This window comes from Aethalodelphis obliquidens, unplaced genomic scaffold, assembly GCF_003676395.1.
Source record: "Aethalodelphis obliquidens isolate GAN/ISIS:26980383/991018 unplaced genomic scaffold, ASM367639v1 scaffold9, whole genome shotgun sequence".
Lineage (NCBI taxonomy): Eukaryota > Metazoa > Chordata > Mammalia > Artiodactyla > Delphinidae > Aethalodelphis > Aethalodelphis obliquidens.
In genome coordinates this window covers 51,862,938-51,886,534 of record NW_020837953.1, presented here as the reverse complement: position 1 = coordinate 51,886,534, position 23,597 = coordinate 51,862,938, and the positions used below count along the sequence as shown (strand labels likewise).

The window sequence follows — 23,597 nt, the reverse complement described above, 5'->3', positions numbered from 1 at the left end:
GCCCAGTCGGCCCGCAGTCGACCTCCTTTGAATAAATGAAGGAGCAGGTGAAACGAATGTTGACATCGAACCCGTGTCTCCAAATCCCGAGATCCGAGACGAAGAAAGGAAACATCTGCGGCCCATCCCCGCCACAGCTGCACGTGCCAGGCGCCTGTCCGCGGGCGTCGCGGGCTCTCCCGTGACCTGCGTGCTCCTCGCCAGGCCCCGCCCGCGTCAGTGTCACACCTGGCGGGATGACCAAACACCCAGGCCCACCCCACGGGCCCAAGCAGATGCTGGCTCCGGCAGTCACCTCTTCCCGGGCAGCCCCAAGTGCTGAGTCGGCACAGATGCCGCCTGTGAGCTTTGATGAGGAAGGCCCCCGGGCGGGGTTCTGAGAAGGACCCCTCAGGAGGGAACACCGACCCCCACGGGAGACCTCTGCTTCAGTCCGATGAGGCTCACCGAGCGTAAACTCCACCTGCCTTTCACCTTTCACCCAGAGGAGCTCAAAGTTGTTGAAAGTACTCATAAAGAACATTTAACAAAGAAAATCAGGGGGCGAGCCACACGCTGGCGGCCCACTCTGCCCTCTGCCGGCCCTGCCCACCTCCTCCCCGCGGGCCCACGGCGGGTGGGATGCACAGGCTGCAGCCCCGCCCTGGGTCCCAGGTGACAGGTGACAGGAGGGGCAGAAGGCCCGGCTGTGTTTGGGGGGGGCCGGGCAGGGGGAAGGTCTCCTCTCCCTGCACCTGCCGTGCTGTCGGACCTCTACAGTGAGCCATTGTCACTTTTATAATCAGCTAATAACAACACACATTTGTACTTTTCGCTTTGGAAATAATAGGTGTTTGTGATCATGAAAGTATATGAGAGCTTTGTGGAAAATTGGGAAATACAGAAAGTGCCCAGAGTGAAGAGGACCAGCCCTCGGCTGCCAGGCCCCTTGCGGGTCTGTCCCGCCTGTGCCTCCGTCCAAGGGTCACTGCCGCTCCGCCCCAGGTGACATCATTATGCTGCAGCCTGCCGACGGGTGGGGCCCAGAACAGGCCCGGGCTCCTAAGAGGACGACTGGTCCCAGCATTTCTGAGGGGTCTTCACCCATTTGTTCATTCATTCATTCATTCCAGGTGTGCCAGATGCCTGATGCGGTGGGGATACAGCGGTGACCCAGGCTGACGGGATCCCAGCCCCGCCAAGTACCCAAACACCCCATGCCCGTGGCCGGGATGCAGGGCGAGAAGTGGATGCCAGGCAGGCTCAGCTGCCTGTCGCTCAGTCGGGACCAAGCCCTCTGTCCTCGAGGCCCTGAGAGGGATGGCTCAGTGGCCCTGCCCTCTGGAGGGGGTCTGCTGGCCTGGGCAGCAGGTCGTTGTTTTGCAGAACTTGTTGGTGGGGGGAGGGTCCTTCACCCTCCCCCCTCTGGCGGCCTCAGGGAAGTGTTCTGGGCACCGCAGGCAACCCATGTGCCCTCACCCGGGCCTGGGGCTAGACGAGGCGGGGGACCCCTCCCCTCCCGGAATACACCTTTCTCCCCCCCAACCCCCATGGGCAACAGAGGCCCCACTCTCCAAACCCACCTGACCCTGAGCAGGCAGCTACCAGCCCCCCTCGGACTTCCTCACCAGTACTGGGTGACCCAGCTTCCAGACTCCAGGACAGAGGGTCCCATGTGGCATTCAGGTCTGCAGGCGGCGGCCAGCACCCACGGGGCCAGCTGGAATGCTCGGAGCTCCTACCCTGACCAGGGCTTCCCTGGTTAGAAAGGGCTCTTGTGTCCGGTGGGGCCTTGGATGGGGCATGTCCAGGAGATGGTGCCCAGAGAAGGGACCCTCGCTAGCCCGTGCTGCCAGCAGGGGGAAGAGGGCATCAAGGACTGGACCCCCTGGCCCCTCCTCCTCTGCCCTCACCACGCTCTGAGGCAGGAAGTCAGAATGTGTGTGGGGGGACGGAGGGCGGGGGTGGTGCTGTGGGACATCTTGCTCTTCTCGGCCCGTCAGGACGTGCCCAAGGCCGTGTGCCAGGCTGGGCTCCCGGTGGCCCAGGGGACACAGCCACAGTGCTGGCCGTGGGGCCAGGTGAGGGGCTGGCACAGGGCGCTGCATCCCACACATTCACCTCTGGGCCACAGGTTCCTGCTCCCTCCTGTGAGCGCCACGCTGCTCCCCTCACATGACAAACCCTCGGACCCCTCCCCTTCCACATGCACCTGACAGCCAGGGAACACGGTGCCCACGCCGGGGCGTGGAGGAGTGCCCACGGGGTGGGGTCGGGAGCAGACTGACACGGGCGTCAGGGATGTTGGGTAGAGACTCAAGGGAAGTGTGGGTCTGGGCAAAGGTGCCACAGCACATGCGAAGGCCCTGAGCCAGGAGGGAGCCAGGGGGCCGGTGTGGAAAGAGCCACGTGAGGCTGGCGCGAGACCGGGCAGAAAGGCCTGGGGTCCCTGAGGACGATGCAGACCACTGCAGGTCTTGAACAGCAGGGAGATGGACACAGATGGACTGAGGTTGGACCAGGTGGCAGCAGTGGAGGTGGTCGACACGGCAGGAATCTGGAGCTGCCAGGATCTGCAGATGGTGGTGGGCTGGGTGTAAGAGGGAGAGAAAGCAAAGGAAACCCCAGGAGTTTTGAGGTGAGAAAAGAGAAAGTGGAGATAAGGGTGCAGAAAGCTCTGGGCAGGAGTTTGTTGTAGAGAAGAGCAGAGAAATGGGCAGGTGGGTGGACAGCTATGGGGCGCAGAGGGCTCTTTTTTAGGACAGAGAGTTCACAGCACCCTAAGTAGGTGAGAGGTGGGCTGTCAACAGGTTTCTCTGTGTCCATCTCTAGGGAGAATATGGGTCCTATGACCATAGGGACTATGTCCATGTGGTTCTCCAGGGACACCAGCACCCTGTACTAGGAGGCGCCAGGAAACTCTGTGGAATGAGAGTGAATGAGAAATCCTTACAATTGTCCAGGTGAAGAGTGGTGAAGGCTTAGCCGGGACTGGAGTCGGGGGTGGGGTGGGGTGGGGAAGGGGAGGGAGGCAACAGGGGTGTGGCCCAGAGTAGGACAGGCCTTGGCGGGGGCGGCAGGGATGAGGGGTCTGTAGATCTCTGAGCCCGGGGTGCGCACCTGGTGCCCAGCTGAGATCCCACAGACTGCAGATTTGGGCCCCTGTGGATGCAACCAGTAAGGGATGGGCCCAGGATGCAGGCACCTGGTGGGTGCGGGCCTGTATATTATCCTAAGGCGACAGTCCGGAACAAACGCACGGTGTTAAGAAGACCCAGAGAGGATGTGGATTCCGAAGTGAAGGTCACGGGCGAGCTGGACAAACGCAGCCTCCTTGTCCCGAACCGAGGAGTGAACTGGAGCAGAGGAGCAGGCTAGAGAGTGTAGACAAACCTTCCGCAGAAGGAGGAGGGCGGCTGCGGCCGGGAGAACCCACTGAGCCCGGGCCTGCCGGCCGTGACCTTCGCTGGGTTCTCTGCTCCTCGCAGTCTGTCTCCGCAGTTGTAAGCTGGCCGGACGCGGGTCACGCGGTCCGATCGCCGTTCGGAATCCAGGGTCTGAGCGGCGGGCTGCACTCGTCACGGGCGACCCGTCCCCGCTGTCCCCTAGCCCAGCGGCTCGCAGACTCGCGCTCACCTGATTTACCCGGGCTTGTTAGCACAGACTGCTGGAGTTTCGATTCAGCGAGTCTGGGCTGGGCCGAAGGCTTGAATTTCCAACAACTTCCCGGGGCGCGCAGCGCAGGGGCCCCACCTGGGAACCCCGGCCCCGGGACCCCACTTCACCGAGGGGCCAGCGCGCGGGGCAGACAGGAGGCGTCGGTTGCCGGGCAGAGCCGGGCCGCGCGCGCCCCCATTGGCCCCAGGTGGGGCCGTGCCCCGCCCGACAGGTAGTCCGCCCCGCGCCGCGCCATTGGGCTGCGGCCGCGGGGTCCCCCGGGGATTGGCCCAGGTGGCGGCCCCGCCTCGACCTCATTGGCCGCAGGTGCCACCGCCTCCGCCCCGGGACCGCCCGCCCCGCCGATTGGCCGCCGGCTGGGCCTCGGGTCGGCCATGTTCGGACACCCCCCGCCCCCCTCGAGGCCTGACGCCGGACTCCGTGCGCGCCCCCACCGGCGCGCTCGCGCCGGCCGCGCCCCCGTCCCGCCCCGCCCCGCCCCGCCTGCCGACAAGTTCCGCGGAGTTGGCCGGAGCGGTGCTCATCTGTCCCTGTGCCGCGCGCTCCCTTCCGCGTTCCGCCGTCTACCCCACCTGCGCCCCGGCCCGGCCGCTGGGGCCCCGCGCCATGGCCCGAGCGTCCGGGGCGCAGCGCTGACGGCGGCCGGCGGAGCGCGCCATGCCCAGCAGGACCGGCCGCAAGATGGACGGGAGCGGCGGCCGCGTCCGCCTGAAGGCGCACTACAGGGGGTGAGCGCGAGCGCCGACGGCAGGGCCCGGCCGGGGCGGGGGGCGTGTGCGCCGAGGCGGCGGGGCCGAGGGCAGAGCCGGGCGCGGGGAGCTGCCCCCGACAGCGCCGGCCGTCGGCGACCGTGTCGTCGCAGCTTCGGGAGGCCAAGGGTTGGGGGCAGCCGGCCGTGGCGCGGGAGGGAGGGGACAGCGAGGCCCCTCCGGGCCCAGGGGCGTCCCGGGAGGTCCGGAGGCGCCAGCGCCTAGAGGCGGCCCCGGGCGAAGCGGGCGCTCCGGGCGCACTTGAACGTCACCGGCGGGAAGGTTCGCGGGCAGGGTGGGGTCGGACTGGCCCCCCGGCGCCCTAGCTCGGGGTCGCCGGGCCCAGCTCGGAACGCGCGGCCTTGCGGGTCTCTCCCCGCCCCGACGAGATTTTCCTGGGGCTGGGACTTGCCCGGAGGGGAGGCGGGCGTCTGGCACGCCCCGCAGCCCCGGGCCCTGTGTTGACACTCTCCCTGGAAAGTTGGCCGAAACATTCAGGCCACAGCCTGTAAGGACGAAAGTTTTTGTCAAATTGTGAAGATTGCTGGCAGGTTTTAAAAACCGAGGTTTTCCTAAACTTTTTCCAATGTACCCGACCAGCTCTCAGTTTCAGAACCGTTTCATGACCGGGTGAAGGGCAGGTGCGGTGAGCCGGCTGGTCGCGCGAATGGAGGGCGCCTGGAAGGGCTAGGGCCCTGCGTCCGCGCTCGGCGCCTGGATTCGACCTGCCTCCCTGTGAAATGGGGCGAGCCGGCGCCCGCAGGGGTCAGTGGCCGGAGCGCCTGGCCCGGCCCAGAGAGCGCTCGCTGGACTCTCGGTCGCGTCGGGACAGCCCTGGGGGGGGGGGCGGGGGGGAGGGGCTGCGCCCAGAGGCCGGGACCGCGCTGCGCGCTCGGTGTAGACTGAGGTCGGAGGAGAAGTAGGAGCCTTTGCTGCTGCTTCTTTCCGCTGGTGTTGGTCTCCGGGAGCCCCCAGATCGGACCTGGCTGCTCCCAAGGTCGCCTCTGCCGGGGAGTGGGGAGCGGAGCGGACCTTGGCCCCGCAGATGAACTTGGTGGTCTCGGCTGTAGTGGCACCGGAGGAGGGGCTTCGGGCTCGAGCTGGGGAGCACACCTTGTTTGGGGTGTCAGTCAGGCCTCTCCTGCCCGCTTTGCTGTCCTCAGCCTGACCACCTGGGAACGCAGTGGAGGGGGCAGCAAGGGGAATTGGTGGCAGTGCCCCAGAAGAAGGATTTCTGGGGGGGGAATGACTGGCCAGCCCACCTGAGGAGGCTGAGGGGGTCTTGTCTTTTGGCTGGCAAGGTGGGCTGCAGACTGAAGCTGGTGAGGTGTCAGCCAGGTCCTGGGCCTCGGCTGGTCCGAGAGTCTTGGCTCACTGAGGGTAAGGAATGGCTGCCGTACAGCAGAGACAGTCCTCTTCCCTTCCTGGAACCATGGAATAGAGCAACAAGTGACTGAAAATCAGAGTTGATCCTTAGTGAGAGGAAGTCCACACCCGGAGAGGCCAGGGGGCAGGTGGGAACCAGACCCCCAGCCTTCCCCCAGAACGAGTTCAAGTAGGCACTGCGCCAGGGGTGGAAGGCGGACCAGGCAGTTGCCGTGGGCAGAGTTCAGGGAGCCCCAGGGAGTTCTGGCTGAGCTGCCTGTCCGTCCCCTCCCCGGGCTTGGGCCCCTGGAGAGCGCTTTGGTTACCGGGGGAAATGTGACCTGTTGAGTCTGGTTTCCCGGCGATGAGGCCACACCCTATACTCTTCCCTCCTCTTTCCCGTCCCAACCTCCCCCCCTTCCTCTCCCCTCCCCTCCCCTCCCCCCTCCTCCCCTTTCCTCTGCCCCTTCGCAGTCCCCTCCCTCTCCTCCTCCCCTCCCTGCTGCGGCTTCCTCCCTCCTTGTCCCACTCTTCCTTCTCTCCCTCCCACCCTCCTCATTTCTGCCCCAGGCTGACCGTTCCTCCTCGATCCCAGCTCCTCACGCCTCCCGGTGCTTTCCCTAAAGTGCTCCGCACTGGCGCCTCTAGCCGGGACGAGAGAGTCTGGCGTCTGAGTTGGGAGACAGTCCTCGGCGGGCGCTGACCTGATGCTGGCTCCGGAAAGTGTCCGCTGCGCTCCGCGCTCACTTATCCAAACCCCGTGGGTCCGAGTGAAATTCTTTCTCTGTGCTGCCACTGCAGGTTATTTTTAACCAGCAGGGCTGGGAGCTGAGGGTCAGATACATTGGAGACACTATTCTTTTTTTTTTTTTTTGAAATTTTAAGATCAGCTTATTAAGTTCAGTGCTGAAAGCCATCAGAAGAATATTCTCCTGAAAATTATTTTTTCTTAGAAAAAGAGAAAGGAAACTCAGCACCCTCTTAGCATGGCCACAGATGTGATGGCAGTCAAGCCTCTCTGAAGACAGAGCTAGTCCATTAGTCGGTCGAGTCCCTCTCCCGTCGGCAGGACTGCAGTCTGGATCACCCTCCAGCCCCAGGTCATCCATTTCCTGGAACAAAGACTCATTTACCTCCGCGTTGTTTCCAGCATCTTCCAAGAACTGAATATCAGATGTGGAGACACTTCTTAAAAATAGGGGGTCGTCAGCCGCCCCCACTGGGGGGATGCCTTCTCCCCTCGCCCTTTCCCATCCCCTCCCCTCCCTGCCCCAGGCCCTCCAGAGGCTTGAGATCACCGTCTCCCCCTCGCTTGCTGGGCCTTTGGAGGGTGTGCAGTCACCAGACAATGAGGGTGGGTCCGGGGGTCCGGCAGCTTCTCTGTTTTCAGGGGGTTTCCAGGTGATGCATGCTGGGTTTGGAGACCCTGCTCTGCCCGCTTTTCTGAGATCACAGGAACACTTGGCTGGATCTTCCTTCTCTGCAGCTCAAGCTTGTCTTCCAGAACTCTTATTGAGGGCCTGCTGTGTGCAAAGCCCGGGCCTGGGTGCATGGCTTGGGCAGACCCAGGAGTCCCGGGAGGGGCCATCCAGCAGGCTGTTGCCCCAGCCCGGGGCTCTGTCTTGGTGCCCTGAGCTGGCAGCCTCAGGATCCCGTTTGCTCAGAGATGCCTCTTGATTCGGGTTTGGGATGACATTAGGGGTGGTGGTCAGGGGTCTGGCCGGGGGTTGGGACAGTCCCTCCCCACTGGTGCCAAGGTCATGCGTTGGAGGGAAGAGCTGCAGTGCTGTCACTGGGTGATGAGCTTGGGGCCCAGGGGCGCCTCCAAACCACTGGGGAGCTGCCCACCTGAACTCTAGGCCCTGAAATGCTGGGGGGTGGGGGACTAGCTGCCACGTCGGGTTAGAACTGCGGAGGAGGGTCATGGGGCAGGGAGAGGTCAAAGGTGAAGGGATGGCAGACTGACTTCTAGAGTTCCCTGTGGCAGGGGGACTGGTGGATGCTGGGTCGTTGGCGAGTGTGGGCAGCGTGGGTACCAAGTCTGGGTGACCCCAGGATGATGGGGTGGGTGCGATGGGGGCTTGGTCTCTGGGGCCCCCGCTGATGAGCCGTGTGAGCCCTCTGTGCCTTGCATTGCCAAGGCGTCGCACGCTGTGGTGAGCTTGGGGCCCCGGGGACAGGTGCTGTGGGTCTGTGAGCAGATGAGGCCAGTTCCAACGAGAAGGGGTGGCTGGCTGGGGGCCATATCCCCCCACCCGCTAGGGTGAGCGACCCGTGGGCCGGGCCCCAGCTGTGGTGGGCGCCCAGCAGGCAGGTCTTGGTGGCCCTGGATTTGTTACCTGGTGGACGGAGACTCTTATAAACACATGTTTGACAGACTTCAGAAGCCAGCGGTGTTAGCGCCAAGCAGACCCTGCATTTCTCTCGTACAGGATGTTTCACGTCTTTCTTCATACGCTCCACACCCTTGTGGTGTCGGATGCTGGCAGAATTTCCCCAAAACTTGAGCGTATTCTGAAGTGGTTCTTGCTAAGAGTCTCCGTGAGCGTAGCCGAGTCAGTGCCATCCCTGCTTTGGGTGGTGGGTGACGGGAGGGGACAGTGCATGGTGGGGGGATGCCCCTCCCCCATCCTCGGGGGGGTCGAGCGTTTCCCTCGTGCTGACTTGCCTCACCCCCGAAGGGCCAGCCCTCAAAGGCTGACCGTGAGTCCCTGAGCTGTCTCCAGTGATCCAGCTTCTGCTTCCCTATTTTGGATGAAAAGATAAAAGGCAGTGACATTCTGGGACTGGCTTTTCCAAAAAACCGAACCTGGATCTGTTGTGGCCGCACCAAAGGCCGTCGAATGGTCCCTCCAGGGTTTCAAGAAGCTGTGGCCTTGGATTAATACGTCACCGCCTTCTGCCCCCACGCCCCCAGTTCCCGTCTTCTGAAGGTATATGACGTGGCCCTGTTGGCGCCATGGAGGTTGGGGGACGGTGTGATGAGGCTGGTGGGCTTGAGCTGAACAGGCTGTGTCCAGCCGCCCCACCCTTCTTGGGTGACCGTGCTGGCAGCCTCACTCCCGGTGTCCGAGCAGGTCTGCCTGGCCTCCACGGGGGGTGGACGGTGCTTTCTGCCGCGCCCACCCTGGTCCTTCCGCCCCGCTGAGGCACATCGCCGCACCCAGATAGACCTTTCTGCACAAGGGCACTCGTGGTGCGTAGACTGCGGGCAGTGGTTCTGGGGAGAGGCTGTAATATTCTCTTTGGGGACGACATTGCTTCATTTATTTGGTCAATAACTTGGTTAATCAATCATCAGTACTTCATGTGTGCGCCATGGTGAGACCTGTGCATCCTTTCTGCCCCAGGGACATCCTGATCACCAGCCTGGACTCCGCCACCACCTTTGACAAGCTCTGTGAGGAGGTGCGGGAGGTGTGCCACCTCCACCAGGGCCACCCGCTCACCCTCAAGTGGGTGGACAGTGAAGGTAGCGCCTGGGCGCGTGTCGGGCGGGTTGTGAACCTCTGAATCTGTGCGCAGCCCCTTCTGGGGGAGACGGACGACCTTGGAATTAAACCGGTTAAATTTAACCAGCTTCCCCACTGGGGTCGTTGGAAGCTGTTTCCTGGGAAGAGGCTGCGACAGGTGCGTGGACAAACTGGGCGGGGGGGTGGGGGGTGAGCTGCCCCTTGGAGGGGGAGCCACCCACCCCCGCAAGGCCAGCTCTGGTCTGGGCACCAGGGAGAGGCTGCAGGGTCTCCTGCACACCTTGCACGGCTCCTTACCCTCCTTACGTGACCTTCCTTCCCTATATCCCGGGTTTTTCTGTTGGGTGATTTGGAAGCTGAGCTCTTCATTTTCTCAGGGAAGTGGGGAGGGTAAGGGTGGCCGGGGCCCCAGGGTCCATCTCTCCTTCCCTCTCCCTCCCTCCTCTCTACCCCCCCACTTCCTTCTTTCCTGCTGCTGGACACACTTCGGAGAAAGCTGAGGGTTTGGGAGACCATCCAGGAGCTCCCTGGCAGCTCTCAGCCTGGACAAGGGGCAGGCAGGTCTCTGGCCGTGCCCCTTCCCGCAGGCACCTGGCCACGTGGGGCGCTGGCTGTCTGTGGATCTGTGCCCCTGTCCAGCTGCAGCGGGCAAGGAGCCCTTCCCTCCGCTCTAGGACTGGCTAAGTGTGTGCTTACTCTCACCCTGGCCGGGAAACCTAGGACGCCTTAGCTCCCCGCGTGGCCTTCTCAGGCTGTGGGTGAACTCATTGCCCTTATAGGCTTAACTGGTTCTGCTGTCGGGCCCTGGCTGGGGTGACCTGCTGGTCAGGCTGGGCAGCTGGTCACAAGCAGTGAGACTACCCTCCCAAACTCGGGTGCCCGCCACCGTGAACCCCTCTGCCTTGGGCCTGCGGTGGCCTCATCTATGTCTCTTGTCCACCAGGTGACCCCTGCACTGTGTCCTCCCAGATGGAGCTGGAGGAGGCCTTCCGCCTGTCCTGTCAGCGCAAGGACGAAGGGCTCATCCTTCACGGTCAGTGCCGGCCAGAGGGTGGTCTGGGGAGGGTGTGTGCGTGTGTGTGTGTGTGCGTGCGTGTGTGTGTGTGTGTGCATGTGCGTGTGTGTGTGTGTGTTGGGGGGGGCGGGGGCGCTCTGTCAGACCAGTAGCCACGTGGAGGATCGCGGTTTAAGATCTTAGGATGCCCGAGAATGTAAGGATGTGGGATGGGATGCAATGGGGTTTTTTTCTCTTACATTTTATTAACCCAGATAAAATTGCTCTTACTTGTAAGGAGAAGCCCAGGTCCTGGAGCTGGTTAGCCCTCACTGCCCTCGTTTCCTGGGGGCAGCATCGCTCACCTGCCCCCACCTTTCTGGGAGCTCCGAGGGCCTGGGGCCCACGTGCCTGCTGGCAGAGCAGGGACAGTGCTGCAGCCCTGCCCCGGGGCAGATGAGACCCTCCCCGTGGCTTTCTGCAGGCTCACAGCCTCCCTCCGCTGGTTAAGCTCAGCGCGGGGTAGAAATTGAGTTGCGGGAAGTGTTCTTTGTTATCGTCTTTAAATCGCAGGTTTTCAGGCTGTGCCCCCGGCACTTTGGGGTTCCGCAGGGTGTCTGCCGAGAGAGCGTAGTTCTGGCAGCTGTGGCCGCCCTGCCACTCTGCAGCCACTTCTGGTGCAGCTTATAGTCAGGCGGGGGCCGCGGACGGCTGAGCCCAGGAGCCAGGACCGGCGCACGAAACCATCTATAGTGTTCTTTTTTTTTTTTAATTTAATTAATTTATTTGTGGCTGCGTTGGGTCTTTGTTGCTGCGTGCGGGCTCTCTCTAGTTGCGGCGCGCAGGGGCTGCTCTTCGTTGCGGTGTGCGGGCTTCTCGTTGGCAGTGGCTTCTCTTGCTGCGGAGCATGGGCTCTAGGCATGCGGGCTTCAGTAGTTGTGGCGCGCGGGCTCAGTAGTTGTGGCGCACGGGCTTAGCTGCTCCGCGGCATGTGGGATCTTCCTGGACCAGGGCTCAAACCCGTGTCCCCTGCATCAGCAGGCGGATTCTTAACCACTGCGCCACCAGGGAAGCCCCTGTCCACGGTTTTCTGTTGGACCATCGTTCTCTCTGATGCTGGACTCGTGGTTGGTTAAAATACCTAGTTTGTCCTTTGTATGAATGTGGATTGAACGTCAAACCTACGCTCGTCCACAGCATGGTGGTGGTTAGCACGTCTGTGTTGACTCAACAGTGAAAGGTTTGGTACTTTCAAAATTCACTCTATTTTCTAGATTAAGAAAAAGGTCATTTGAGCTAGGTTTTAATACGTTTAACCTTTTCTAGTAACTTACTGTGGAAGCCCAGGGTATATCTTACCACGCTTCATTTTGAACTCCATTTTGAGTGTAAAGAAGTGGACCGAAATGTGCTTTCAAAAGTCAGTTTTCGAGGGAATTTCGGTTTTTTCCCATTTCCGTATGGACTTATCCATACACATCAGGAGTCCTCCTGGGACGGCTCTGCTCTCTAGACCCCTCTGGCTGCTTTTCCCCCTGAATTATTCCGTGCAGCTCCGTGTCTCGTCAAAGGGAGTTTGGCACACATCCATGTGCTGGGTTTGCCTTAATGAGCGTCTCCCAGGAGCAGGCTCTCATCGCAGCGGGGGCTCTACGGGCAGCCTGACTCCCAGCAGGACTTCTCACGAGGCCGCAGTGGGCACTGACGCTCTCTCTCTGTCTCTCTCTGTCTCTCTGTGCAGTTTTCCCCAGCATCCCCGAGGAGCCAGGCATGCCCTGTCCGGGAGAAGACAGTGAGTACCGCCTCTCCCATGACCTGTGTCACAGTGCTGGGTTGACGTGTCTGCTCTGCGAGGCGGGGGAGGATGGAACTTGGTGGCCCGAGGCTTAGGTGCTCCTCGCAAACAGTCTGAAAGCAGAGTGGGCAGCGGGTGTGGCCTCGTGTGGGGTTTTCACTGGTGTCCTCGCCCTTGGCTAGGGGTGTATCCACCATCAGACAGGGCACCGGCTTGGTCAGTGATGCCATGAGGTAAAGCCCAGGAGAAGCCCTGATGCCCCCCGGCGGGAAGGGGCCTGGCTGGGATGGCTGGACACTGCTCCCGTGTGTCTGTCCCAGCTGCGGCCACCCCCAGTCATCGGCCCCTCCCAGTCCATACCGGGCCCCCCAGGGAGGCATCCGTTCCTCCTCCACGGCAGGTCTGTTGGTTGAAGATAGAGTCCCAGGGGCCGTGGGTCGGAGGAGAGCTTCTGACCACGCCCCGGAGGCCCCCGATGAACAGCGTGCCCTGCCTCGTCTTTCGGGGCAGGGCCCCCACTGGATGGGGCGAAGAGAAACTTTACACCAACCACCAGACCCTCCTCGGGCCCTGGCCGGGTGCTGAGGGGCTCTGGACCCCGGTGGCCGCTTGTTCGGTTAGGGGGACTTGGCTCCGCCTCCTGCCAGCAGGGGTCCCAGGGTGGGCTCCGGATCAGGTCCCTGGGCCCGGCCTCTGGGTGCCAGCAGCGTCCTGTGTGGGGTGGGAGCAGATTTGAGCAGAGGCCGGACTTGGGTGCGTGACTTGCATTTCGGGGAGCAGTCGGGGCTGAAGAGAGATTTGGGAGCCCTTAGCATAGAGGAGGTTGTTGAGGCCACGGAGGGTGTGGCCAGTGATGAGGGCCGGGCCTTGGGGTCTCCCAAAGAGAACAGGGGACCCTGGAGGAGCAGTCAGCAAGGCCATGGAGACATCCCGATCGTGGAGCCCTGGCGGGAGTGGAGCAGGCAGTCTGAAGAGGCAGCAGCAGCCCAGGGGCCGTCAGGAGGTGCTGCCCCAGGGGACGGACGTGAGGGGCAGGTCTGGGAAGGCTGGGGGGTGGGTGAGCAGTCCCAGTGCGTCCTGGCTGGGAGGCAGATATCCGCTGGTGGTAGATAGAGCCAGAGGTGGGGGGCGAGCCTGGAGCTTCTGAGGCCTGGAAGCCGCCCTAAGAAGGTGGACGGCAGGGCGGGGGGGAGTCAGTCCCACGAGTAAGACTTCCTGGCCGCCGCCCGTCCCGTCCAGGACAGCAGGCTCCTGTGCGCATGTGCGGTTTCGCTGCCAGCGGCCCTTGGACCTGCCAGGACGTGGCTCAAGACCGGACACTGCGGGGGTGGGGAGTGCGGCCAGCTGGGAGCAGACCCCACGAGCAGAAGCCCACCCGCAGGAGCCCCAGGTGGCCAGAGAGGAGCTCGGTGGTGGGGGGCTCGGAGGCGGGTGGGCCTCCCCATCCCCCGCGGGGCTGCCCCTCCCCGTGACCCCCCGCCCCGGGGTACCCATGTCTCATGGAAGGGGCACACTTTTGATAGTTCACGTTGTCTTTTCAGACACATAAAAGGATAAAATAAGGTAGACCTTCCAGCTGGAAGGAGGGTCCCCTCCACTGTGCTCTGTACAAGGGGTCCCCCAGCTCGTTTCTTTGACCCCTCGATGGCTCTCAACCACAGTGACAGGCTGTCTGTCTGCCCAGAGCCGTCGCCAGCAGCCCGTGCGGCACGGGGGTCGCCCAAGCATCTCTGCATCTCGGTCTCTGGCTGCCCGGCCATCGGCTCAGGCCAGGGCCCCAGCAGTGCCGCCCTGAGGGCCTCGGACCTGCCCGTTCTGTCCCCGACTCGGTGCCCTCCTGGCTTCATCCCCGCGTGGACGCCGCCCTGTCTGGGGCCTCATGTAGGGGATGGTGATGGGGGTCGGCACAGCCGATGCGGTGCCCTCCTGGGGTCGTGGGAGTCACAGGGTCTCTGCCGTGTGGGCAGGGGCTGCGTCACCGCGGGGGAATGCGGAGAATGTGGGGCCATCCCCACGCGCGAGCAGGTCCTTGAGATGCTCACCAGGGGCGGCTCCGAGCTCCTTGGAACATTCCAGCAGCCTCTCCTTGCAGGTGGAGGATGGGGTGGACGGAGGGTGGGGGTGGCGTCCTCTCCCTGGCTCTGCTCGTCCAGCTCGGTCGTGACGCTGACCTTGGGCAGTTAGGACCGCCCTGCGCTGGTCCCCCGGTGGTCTGGGTGCAGGCGTGATCCTGGCACCTGTGTGGGCGTTGGTGTTCACTGAGGCCGGGCGAGTGAGAAGGGTCAGGCTGGTGGGACAAATGGCACCCTTGACCCGGGTCAGGACCGCGTGCAGATGCTGGCGGGTCTGACGGGCGGTTGCCAGACAGGGACACGCGGCAGAGATGCAGCCTCAAGGTCATGCTGGGCATGTCCGGCCGGGCCTGTGTTCATGGCAGCAAAGCGCCTTCCAGCACCTTCTGTGCAGGTTGTCAGCCTGAGTTTAATCGGTTCTATAGGGTTTTTAAAAAATGGTGTAAAGTACACCTAACATCAAATGTGCTACTTTAACCACTTTAAACTGAACAATTCAGTGGCATTTAGTAGGTTCACCACCTCTGCCGTTTCTGAAACACGTTCAGGAAGAAAACCTCGTGCCCACGAGCAGTCACAGCTCCTCCGCTCAGCGCCTGACAGCCACCAAACTGCTCCATCTCTACGGAGGTACCTGGTGTAGACATTTCATGTAAATGGAATAGATAATATGTGGTCTTTTGTAACTGGCTTCTTAACGTGATGTTTTTGAACTTCATCCATGTTGTAACGTGTATCAGAACTTCAGTCCTTTTTTTTCCCCCAATTTTTTTTATCACGGTGAAATACACATAATATAAATTTATCATCTTAACCATTTTTAAGTGTGTAGTTCATTGATATAACCTGAATTCATGTTGTTATGCAGCCATCATCCCCATCCGTCTCCAGAACTTTCTCATCTTCCCAAACCGACACTCTGCCCCCATAAGACACTCACTGCCCACCCCTCCCCCAGCCCCGGGCCCCACCCTCCTCCTTTCTGTCTCTGTGAGTGTGACTCCTCCAGGGACCTCACAGAAGCGGGATCACACAGAATTCGTCCTTTTGTGTCTGGTTTATTTCACTCGGCATCGTGTCCTCAGGGTCCATCCACGTTGGAGCCGGTGTCAGAGTTTCCTCCCTTTCTAAGTTTGAATAATATTCCATTGTATGCATGGACTTCGTTTTGTTTATCCATCTGACATGGGGTCGCTTCTGTGTTTTAGCTACTCTGAATAATGCTGCTATGAACATGGATGTAGAAATATCTCTGAGACCCTACTTTCAGTTCTTTTGGGTATACATGCAGTCATGGAATTGCTGGGTCATAGGGTAGCTCTAGTTTTACTTTTTTGAGCAACTGCCGTGGTGCAGTGGCTGCACCATTTTACATTCCCGCCAGCAGTGCACAGTGGTTCTAATTTCCCCATATTTTCACCAATGCTTGTTGTTTTCTGGTTTTTGATAGTAGCCATCCTGGTGGGTGTGAGGTGACACCTCACTGTGGTTTTGATTTTCGTTTCCCTGATGATTAGTGATGGTTGAGCCTCTTCATGTGCTTGTTGGCCGCGTGTATGTCTTCTTCGGAGAAATGTCTACTCAAGTTCTTTGCCCATTTTGAATTGGGTTGTTTGTTTTGTTGCTGTTGAGTTTTAGGAATCTCTACATATCCTGATATTAACCCCATATCAGATATATGATTTGCAAACATTTTCCCCCATTCTGTGAGGTTTTTTTTGTTTGTTTAACTTTGTTTATTGTGTCTTTTGATGCACAAGATTATAAAATTTTCATGAAGTGCAGTTCGTCTGTGTATGCTTTTGTTGCCTGTGCCTTGGTGTCATGTCCAAGAGATCATTGCCAAATCCCATGTTGGGAAGCTTTTGTCCTTTGTTCTCTTCTAAGAGTTGTATAGTTTCAGATCTTACGTTTAGGGTCTTTGCTGCATTTTGAGTTAACTTTTGCATATGATGTTAGATGAGGGTCCAACTCTGTTCTTTTGCATGTGAATATCCAGTTTTCCCAACACCATTTGTTGAAAAGACTGTCGTTTCCCCATTGAATGGTCTTGGCACCCTTGCTGGAAATCATTTGACCATATGTGTGACGGTTTATTTCTGGGCTCTCTCTTCTATCCCATTGGTCTATATGTCTGTCTTTATGCCAGTACCACAGTTTTGATTACTGTAGCTTTGCAGTGTGTTTTGAAATCAGGGAGTGTGAGTCCTCCAGCTTTGTTCTTTTTCAAGATTGTTTTGGCTCTTCTGGGTCCCTTGAGATTCCATAAGAATTTTAGGATGTTTTTCTGCCAAAAACATCATTGGGATTTTGGTAGTGATTGCATTGACTCTTCAGATCACTTTGGGTAGTATTGATATCTTAACAATATTAACTCTCCTAATCCATAGACATGAGATGTCATTCTACTGATTTATGTCTTGTTTAATTTCTTTCAGCACTGTTTTATAGTTTTCAGTGTACAAGTCTATCACTTCCTTGTTAGATATATGCTTAAGTATTTTATTCTTGATGTTAATGTAACTGGAACTGTGTTTGTAATTTCCTTTTTGGGTTGCTCACTGTGAGGATATAGAAATGCAACTGAGTTTTATGTGTTGACTTGCTATCCTGCTATTTTGCTGACTTTGTTCTCACATCGTTTCTGTGGAATCAGTTTTCTATGTCATCTGTGAACAGAGATAATTTATTTATTCCTTTTCAATTTATATGCTTTTCATTTCTTTTTCTTGCCTAATTGCTCTGGTTAGAACCTCTAGTACTCTGTTGAATAGAAATGGTGATAGTGGGCATCCTCGTCTGTTCTTGATCTTGAAAGAAAAGCTTTCAGTCTTTCACCGTTGAGTGTGATGTTTGCCGTGGGTTTTTCCTGTATGGCTTTTCTTGTACTGAGGTGGTTTCCTGGTTTCTAGGGTATGAGAAATGTACTTGGTCCTTGTCCCTAGTTTACGGCAAGGAGCTCCTAAAACCCTAGGAATTTCCTGAGTGATAGGAGTGTCTTGTCATTCATTAGGACGTGATTTAGGGTGGGGGCCCTGATAGCCTCAGGATGGGGCTGGTCACTGGAAAGACAAAGAGATTAGGGGCTTGGAACTTTCAGTCCCACCCCCTGACCTTAAGGGAGGGGTGAGGGGCAGGAAGTTGAACTAATGTCCAACAACTGCCAATGATTTAATCAACTGTGCCTATGCAATGAAGCCTCCATAAAACCCCGAAAGGATGGGGTTCAGAGAGCTCTCAGATCAGATTTGGGGGAGCGGCTCCTGGAGAGCGCGGAAGCTCCGCACCCCTTCCCCGTGCCTCGCCCTGTGCATCCTTCTGGCTGTTCCTGAATTAATCTGGGAAGTTAAATGTTTCTCTGAGTTCTGTGAGCTGCTGTAGCAAATTGATTGAATTGAGGAGGGGGTTGTGAGCCTCGTCTATAGCCGTGGGTCAGAAGCAGGTGTCAACCTGGACTGGCAACTGGCATTGAAGTGGGGTGGTGGGCAGTCTTGTAGGACTGAGCCCTTACCCTGTGGGGTCTGACGCTACCTGCAGGGAGATGGTGTCAGAATTGAGTTCATAGCTTGGTAGTATGGGAAAAAACATGCCAGGTATCTCCTGTTCCTAGTTTGTTGAATATATTTATGGTAAAGGATTTTCTACTTTGCCAGATGCCTTTTCTGCATCCACTGATATGACCGCATGTCTTTCTTTTGTTCTGTTAATGTGGTTCACATTGATTGATTGTTCATCTTTTTATTCCAAGAATAACTCCCACTTGGTCATGGTGCATAAGCCTTTTAATATGCTGCTGAATTTGGTTTGCTAGTATTTCGTTGAGTTTTGTGTCAGTATTCTTAGGGGACGTTGGTCCTTCGTCGTCTTTTATTGTAGTCTCTTTGCCTTGCTTTGGCGTTAGGGTAAGTTGACCTCCTAGAACGAGTTAGGAAATGTTCCCTCTTCAGTTTTTTGGAAAAGTTGGGGAAGGATTGGTGTTAGTTCTTCTTTAAATATTTGGTAGAATTCACCAGTGAAGCTGTCGGGTCCAGGACTGTTCTTTGTCGGGGAGCTTTTTTTTTTTTTATTACTGATTCACTGTCCTTACTAGTTATAGGTCTATTCAGATTGTCTGTTTCTTAGTGACTTAGTCTTGGTAGATTCTGTGTTTCTAGGAATTTGTGCGTTTCGTCTAGGTTACCCCGTTTGTTGGTGTACAATGGTTTATAGTAGTCTCTTACTGACTTCTGTGAAATCAGTGGTAATGCTCCCACTCCCATGTCTGATTTTAGTAACTTGAGCCTTTCCTTTTTCCTTAGTCCATCTATAGCTAAAAGTTTGTCAGTTTTGTTGATCTTTTCAACAAAAATAGTTTCAGTGATTTTTCTCTATTGTTTTTCTATTCTCTGTTTTGTTTATCTCTGCTTTAGTCTTTATTATTTCCTTCTGCTAGCTTTGGGTTTTATTTGTTTTTCTAGTTTCTTAAGTCGTATAGTTAGGCTGTTGATTTGAGATCTTTCTTTTTGAAAAAAAATTTATTTTATTTATTTATTTTTGGCTGCGTTGGGTCTTTGTTGTTGAACGCGGGCTTTCTCTAGTTGCGTTGAGCGGGGGCTACTCTTCGTTGTGGCGCACGTGCTTCTCATGGCGGTGGCTTCTCTTGTTGCGGAGCACAGGCTCTAGGTGCGCGGGCTTCAGTAGTTGAGACACGTGGGCTCAGTAGTTGTGGCTCACGGGCTCTGGAGCGCAGGCTCAGTAGTTGTGGCGCACGGGCTTAGTTGCTCCGTGGCATGTGGGATCTTCCCGGACAAGAGCCAGAATCCGTGTCCCCTGCGTTGGCAGGCAGATTCTTAACCACTGCACCACCAGGGAAGCCCCGAGATCTTCCTTACTTTTTAAGGGAAGCATTTATAGCTGTAAATTTCTCCCTTAGCTTCGCTTTCTCTACATCCCTTAGGTCTTGGTATGTTGGTCTTTGTTTGTCTTTAAGTATTTTCTAATTTACATTGTGATTTCTTCTTTGATACACTGTTCAAGAGTGTGTTGTTGAATTTCCACACGTTGTGAATTTTCCAGTTTTCCTCCTCTTGTTAATTTCTAACTTGATCGTGCTGTGGTCGCAGAAGATATTTTGTATGATATCTGTCCTTTAAAATCGCTTGAGACTTACCGTGGGGCCTGATGGTTGGGAGGGCAGAGTTCTAACCACTGCGGCACCAGGGACGTCCCCCCTTGGGTGTTCCGTCACATCTTATGTATCCGTTCACCTGTTGTTGGACGTTGGGTTGTTTCTGCGTCTTGGCTATTGTGGACATTCATGCACAGGTTGTAGGTTTTGAAGATACTGAATTGGTCATTTTGTTCCGGCCACAGCACAGAGAAGTTTTCAAGTCTGTGTATGTTGAAGCATCATCAGAATAAACTGTCAGCAGGGCCCGGGAGACGCCCCACCTTAAAGGGTTCTGGCTTCTGTCCGGTTCCGCGTCCTGCGCAAGCAGAGCTTGGTTGCCCTGCATTGCCCGCGAGGTGCAGGCGATGGGGGTGAATGTGCTGTCGGCTCAGCTGGGAGGATGTGCGCCCTGCTGTCGGCAGCAGGGTCCTGATGGCAGCTGGGAGACCGGGAGGCTCCCTCCCACCAAGCGGAAGCACCTTTCCAGGGTGTTCCGGGGCGCTGTGTGTGGGGAGAGCTGGGCTGGCTGGTGACGTGCCCGGGGGAGGTGGGACCTGCAGGTGGTGGCTCTGGGTGGCTTATTGGAGTCCAGGAATGACGTGGCAGCACTGGGGCCCGAGGGAGGGCCACCTGCTGGCTCTGGCAAGGGCGCCGGGCAGCCCAGGGCCAAGCGCGGGGTGGTGGCAGCACAGAGGGGCTCTGTGACCTCACAGAGGTCCATCCCGCTGGGGGTCCTCCTCTGCTCACACGGAAGTGTTCATGTTGGATTTTTGTGCGTTTCAACCTGTTTCACATTTTCCTTTCTGGCTCCCCCAAATGGAAGAAATATTTCGTCTCTTGCATTCTGGTCTTTGATTCGTCTAGAACGTACAGCTGTGTCCCCGGTGGTGTTGGCCTGGGTGTCTGGCTGGACGCGTCTCCCGTCTCAGATGTGAGTGGCCAAAGCTCTCGGGCCCGAGATGCAGCAAACCCAGGTCTCTGCTCTGCCCCTCGGGCAGCGGGACTCGGGGAGCCTGTGAGATGCAGCAGATGTCGTACCTGGGGGCGGCGGGGATGTGGAGAATGCGCCGCACACGGGCCTGGGTCGCGGCTCCTCCGGAGCATACAGTCACGGTGACAGACGGCAGGCCGGTCCCCGCCGGGATTGCCGCAGTGAGCATCAGGGTCGCACCCGGGCGCTGCGGGGATCCCGTCAGGGACCCTCCTCGCCTCCCCTTTGCCGTCCCACCCCCATCAGGAAGGGAGGGCGCAGGGCCAGCAGGCGGCCGGGCCCCTTCCGGGCAGGGTCCCTGAGTGCCCACTGGGTGGCCTGCTCTAGGCTCTGCTGGGCCACTTGTCCTTGCAGCCACGAGGCCCGATGGGAGGGAGAGGCCTGGCGCAGGGCAACGGGGACTTGGGGGTGTGCGGTGCTGCTGGGCGTGTTAGGTCCTGGGGCTGCGCAACCTGGTACCCCGAGCTCAGAACAGCTGGAGACGGAGTCTGCAGTGGGAGCTCCGGGGGAGAAAGGTCTGGGTCTTCTGGCCGCACACTCCTCCCTCCGGCTTCATGGGCACCTCCCCTCTGTGTCCGCCTGTCTTTCCTCCTCTTCTTACAAGGACATGTCATTGGATATAGGGCCACTCTCGAGCCCCTTACTTCCTCACGTCTGTGAAGACCCTTTTCTGGGTAAGGTCCCATCTGCAGATTCCAGGGTCTAGGCGTGGACATGTCTCGGGCCAGCACCCAGCCCCCTACAGTCGACTACACTCAGGTCCGATTGCCCAGTCTCCTCGTGGGGCGGTGGGTGGTCCGATCCCCCCGCACCCTGTGGGTGTGGTCTGCCCCCGGGAGGTACCCTCTGCACAGGGTCCCTGCGGGCCTCTGGCGTGGAGCTTTGCGGCAGACGCTGTGCAGGTTTGCAGGGAGCCCAGGGCCCTCGCAGTGTTCGGGTCGGGGTCCCGTGCGGAGCTCTGAGGGGTGGGACCCTGGATCGGATGGTGGAAGGCGGATTCACACCAGGCCCCACGCAGAGGTGTGGGGGACGGGGACCTGGGGGCTGAAGCTTGTGCTGCGGCCAGGCTGGCGGCCAGGAGCATCGCCTGGGCCGGCTACTCGCGCACAGACTGTGGGTCTGGGTGGCACGTCCGTGGGTCTTCCCGCAGGGAGGAGGCCCAGCAGGGGCTAAGCATGGTCGAAACCTTCAGCCCTCCCGAGGACAGTGGGGTCCTGTTGCCCACTGCCCCGTCGGCCCCCTCTGACGGCCGCTGTCCTTAACATCTGGCCGCACTCCCCTCAGTGTGACCGGACCCCTGGCGGCCACTCCTGCCGGCCCCTCCTCCACAGGGGCTCTTCCCAGGGACCTGACTCCAGCCTGGGGGCTGGGGGTGGTTGTCAGCTGGAGCGAGCCCCCAGCAGGGCGGCCGAGGGTGGAGTGGCCTCCCTGGGAATGTTGGGTAGTGACTGTGTGCCTGGCTGGGAATCAGGCAGGTGTCCAGGCAGCAGCCGCAGCTCTGCCAGTGGAGCAGATGACAGACCCATTAGCTACTGCCTTTCCTTACCTGTAAAACGGGGTAATGGGACTGTGAATCAGACACTGTTTGTAAAGCGCTGAGACCTCCGTGGAGCGAGTGGTTATTCAGCGTGTTTTAAAGGACAGTTGGGGGCACTTACAGGGCAGAATAAATGCAATAAACGAAGCCCTCTCGGTCACTCGGGAGTGTCCCTGTGGGTGGTGAAGTTGGCCCCAGGAGGGCTTCCTGGAGGAGGAGTCTCGTTGGAGGCCCTGTCACACGGAGTTAGCCGTGGACACTGCGGGTGCTCGAGTGACCCCCGGGAAGGGGTGTGGGAAGGAGGGCTGCAGCGTCAACACCAGGATCCGGCCGGGGCAGGGCTGGCGGGTCTGGACTCAGCCGGGCTTCTCAGTCCTTAAAGGCCTCGGAGAAAATGCAAATCTGGGGTTTGGTGCTGGATCCCGTCTTAAAAGCCGCCAGTGTCCTGCGAGGTCCTGGGAACCTGGCGCTGGCAGGCTGTGTGCTTCGTGTCATTGGTCCCGGCCTGTCCACACGCTCAAGCGACAGAGGTGTCCCTGGACTGTTGCGTGGGCTGGCTGGTGTAGGAACCCCCCTCCAGCCTGCTCCTAGGGAGAGGCGTCCCACGTTCAGGGGGGCAGGCAGTGCTGCAGAGGACCCTGCTTGTCACCTGGGTGGCCCTTGTGTGGCTCTGGGGCCGAGCCTGGCACCCAGGGCAGGACCCCCAGGGTCGGGGAGATTGTATCTGGGCCAGGACCCTTCAGGTCTGGAGGTGGAGTCTGGCTAGGAGGATGACGGCTGGCTTTGTCTGCAGCTGTGCCCCCTGCCAGCCCCTGTGGGCTGGGCCAGGCTTCCTCACCTGTCAGGAGCCCCAGGCCTTTGGGGGCTTCCGACGCCCTCTTACTCCCAATCAGTGGCAGCGGCGTGGGGGTGGCAGCCTGGCCCTGCTCTCCCTGCAGCTGGGCCCCAAGCCATTTCCTCTCCTATTCTGGGGCCAGAAAGCTCTCACAGCCTGAGGTGTTAAAGGCAAGTACCTGGATACACGCGAGTCAGCCTATGGGAGAGTGAGCGGAAGGGAGACTCACCTGGGCTCTCACCTGGGCATGTACGTCCGGAAGCCCAGAGGAGTGGTGACCACGGAGTGGGGCCGGGTTGGGGCTGGTGGGGACAGCCACGGGCTGCAGGGGCCACGGTGGGTTGCGGGGGAAGGGGCATCCCCGCCAGTGGCTGTGGGAGAGGAGGGGGCTCAGGCTGGGCCCCCTGCCCACCCGCCTCTCTCGTTCACGCTCCCACCCGCTGTGCCCGGAGCTGCTGTCCCACCTGTTCTCTGGCTCTGAAGCTTCGCGTGCCTCCCAGACACACGCTGGGCGACCACCCAGAAGCAGAGCTGGTCCTGGAGGGGCCTTGGCTGGGGCCTCTCCCGCGGCCACGACCCACCAGGGAAACCAGGGGTCGCTCCGTGCGATGGTGGCGGCTCCTGAACGCGCGTGTTTGTGAGAGCCCAGAGGGCGGTGCCGCCATGCTGCCGGGTCCAAACCCCGGCTCCGGGCAGGTGAGGCAGCTTCCTGTGCCTTGGTTTCCCCTGCTGTGAAAGGGGTCTCGAGTGACCGCCCCCTTGGGTGCTGTGTGGGCACTAGCAGAGCTAGAAGGGCTCCGGGAACAGGCCGAGTACCCAGCTCGCCGCCTCCCCTGCCCCCGCTGGTGGATCAAGGGCGAGGAAGTTGCCCCCATCGTGCGCTCACGGCCACCCAGCGTCCTCAGAGTGAGAGGACGAGAACGAGGCCCAGCGTGGGTAGGGGGCTGGGGGTGGGCCAGGCGGTCGAGCAGGTGTGGGTG

General features: G+C 59.0%; 1 protein-coding gene across 5 annotated transcripts in view; it reads left to right on the top strand.

Moving 5' to 3' along the window:
• Nucleotides 1-4,125: 4,125 nt before the first annotated feature.
• Nucleotides 4,126-23,597, top strand: part of PRKCZ (protein kinase C zeta) — a 103,150-nt gene continuing 83,678 nt past the window's right edge. Inside the window, exons 1-4 of one of the 5 annotated variants that reach the window (XR_003433478.1) lie at nt 4,126-4,385; nt 9,122-9,243; nt 10,188-10,277; nt 11,980-12,030. Coding sequence is in view for 4 of the 5 variants with exons in the window: in XM_027110456.1 (XP_026966257.1) it covers nt 4,315-4,385; nt 9,122-9,243; nt 10,188-10,277; nt 11,980-12,030 (334 nt within the window). In the remaining variant the exon portion in view is untranslated. Of the gene's footprint in view, nt 4,386-9,121; nt 9,244-9,295; nt 9,402-10,187; nt 10,278-11,979; nt 12,031-23,597 lie in introns of those variants that run through there. The other 4 variants (XM_027110456.1, XM_027110458.1, XM_027110460.1 and 1 more) reach the window with 4 other exon arrangements.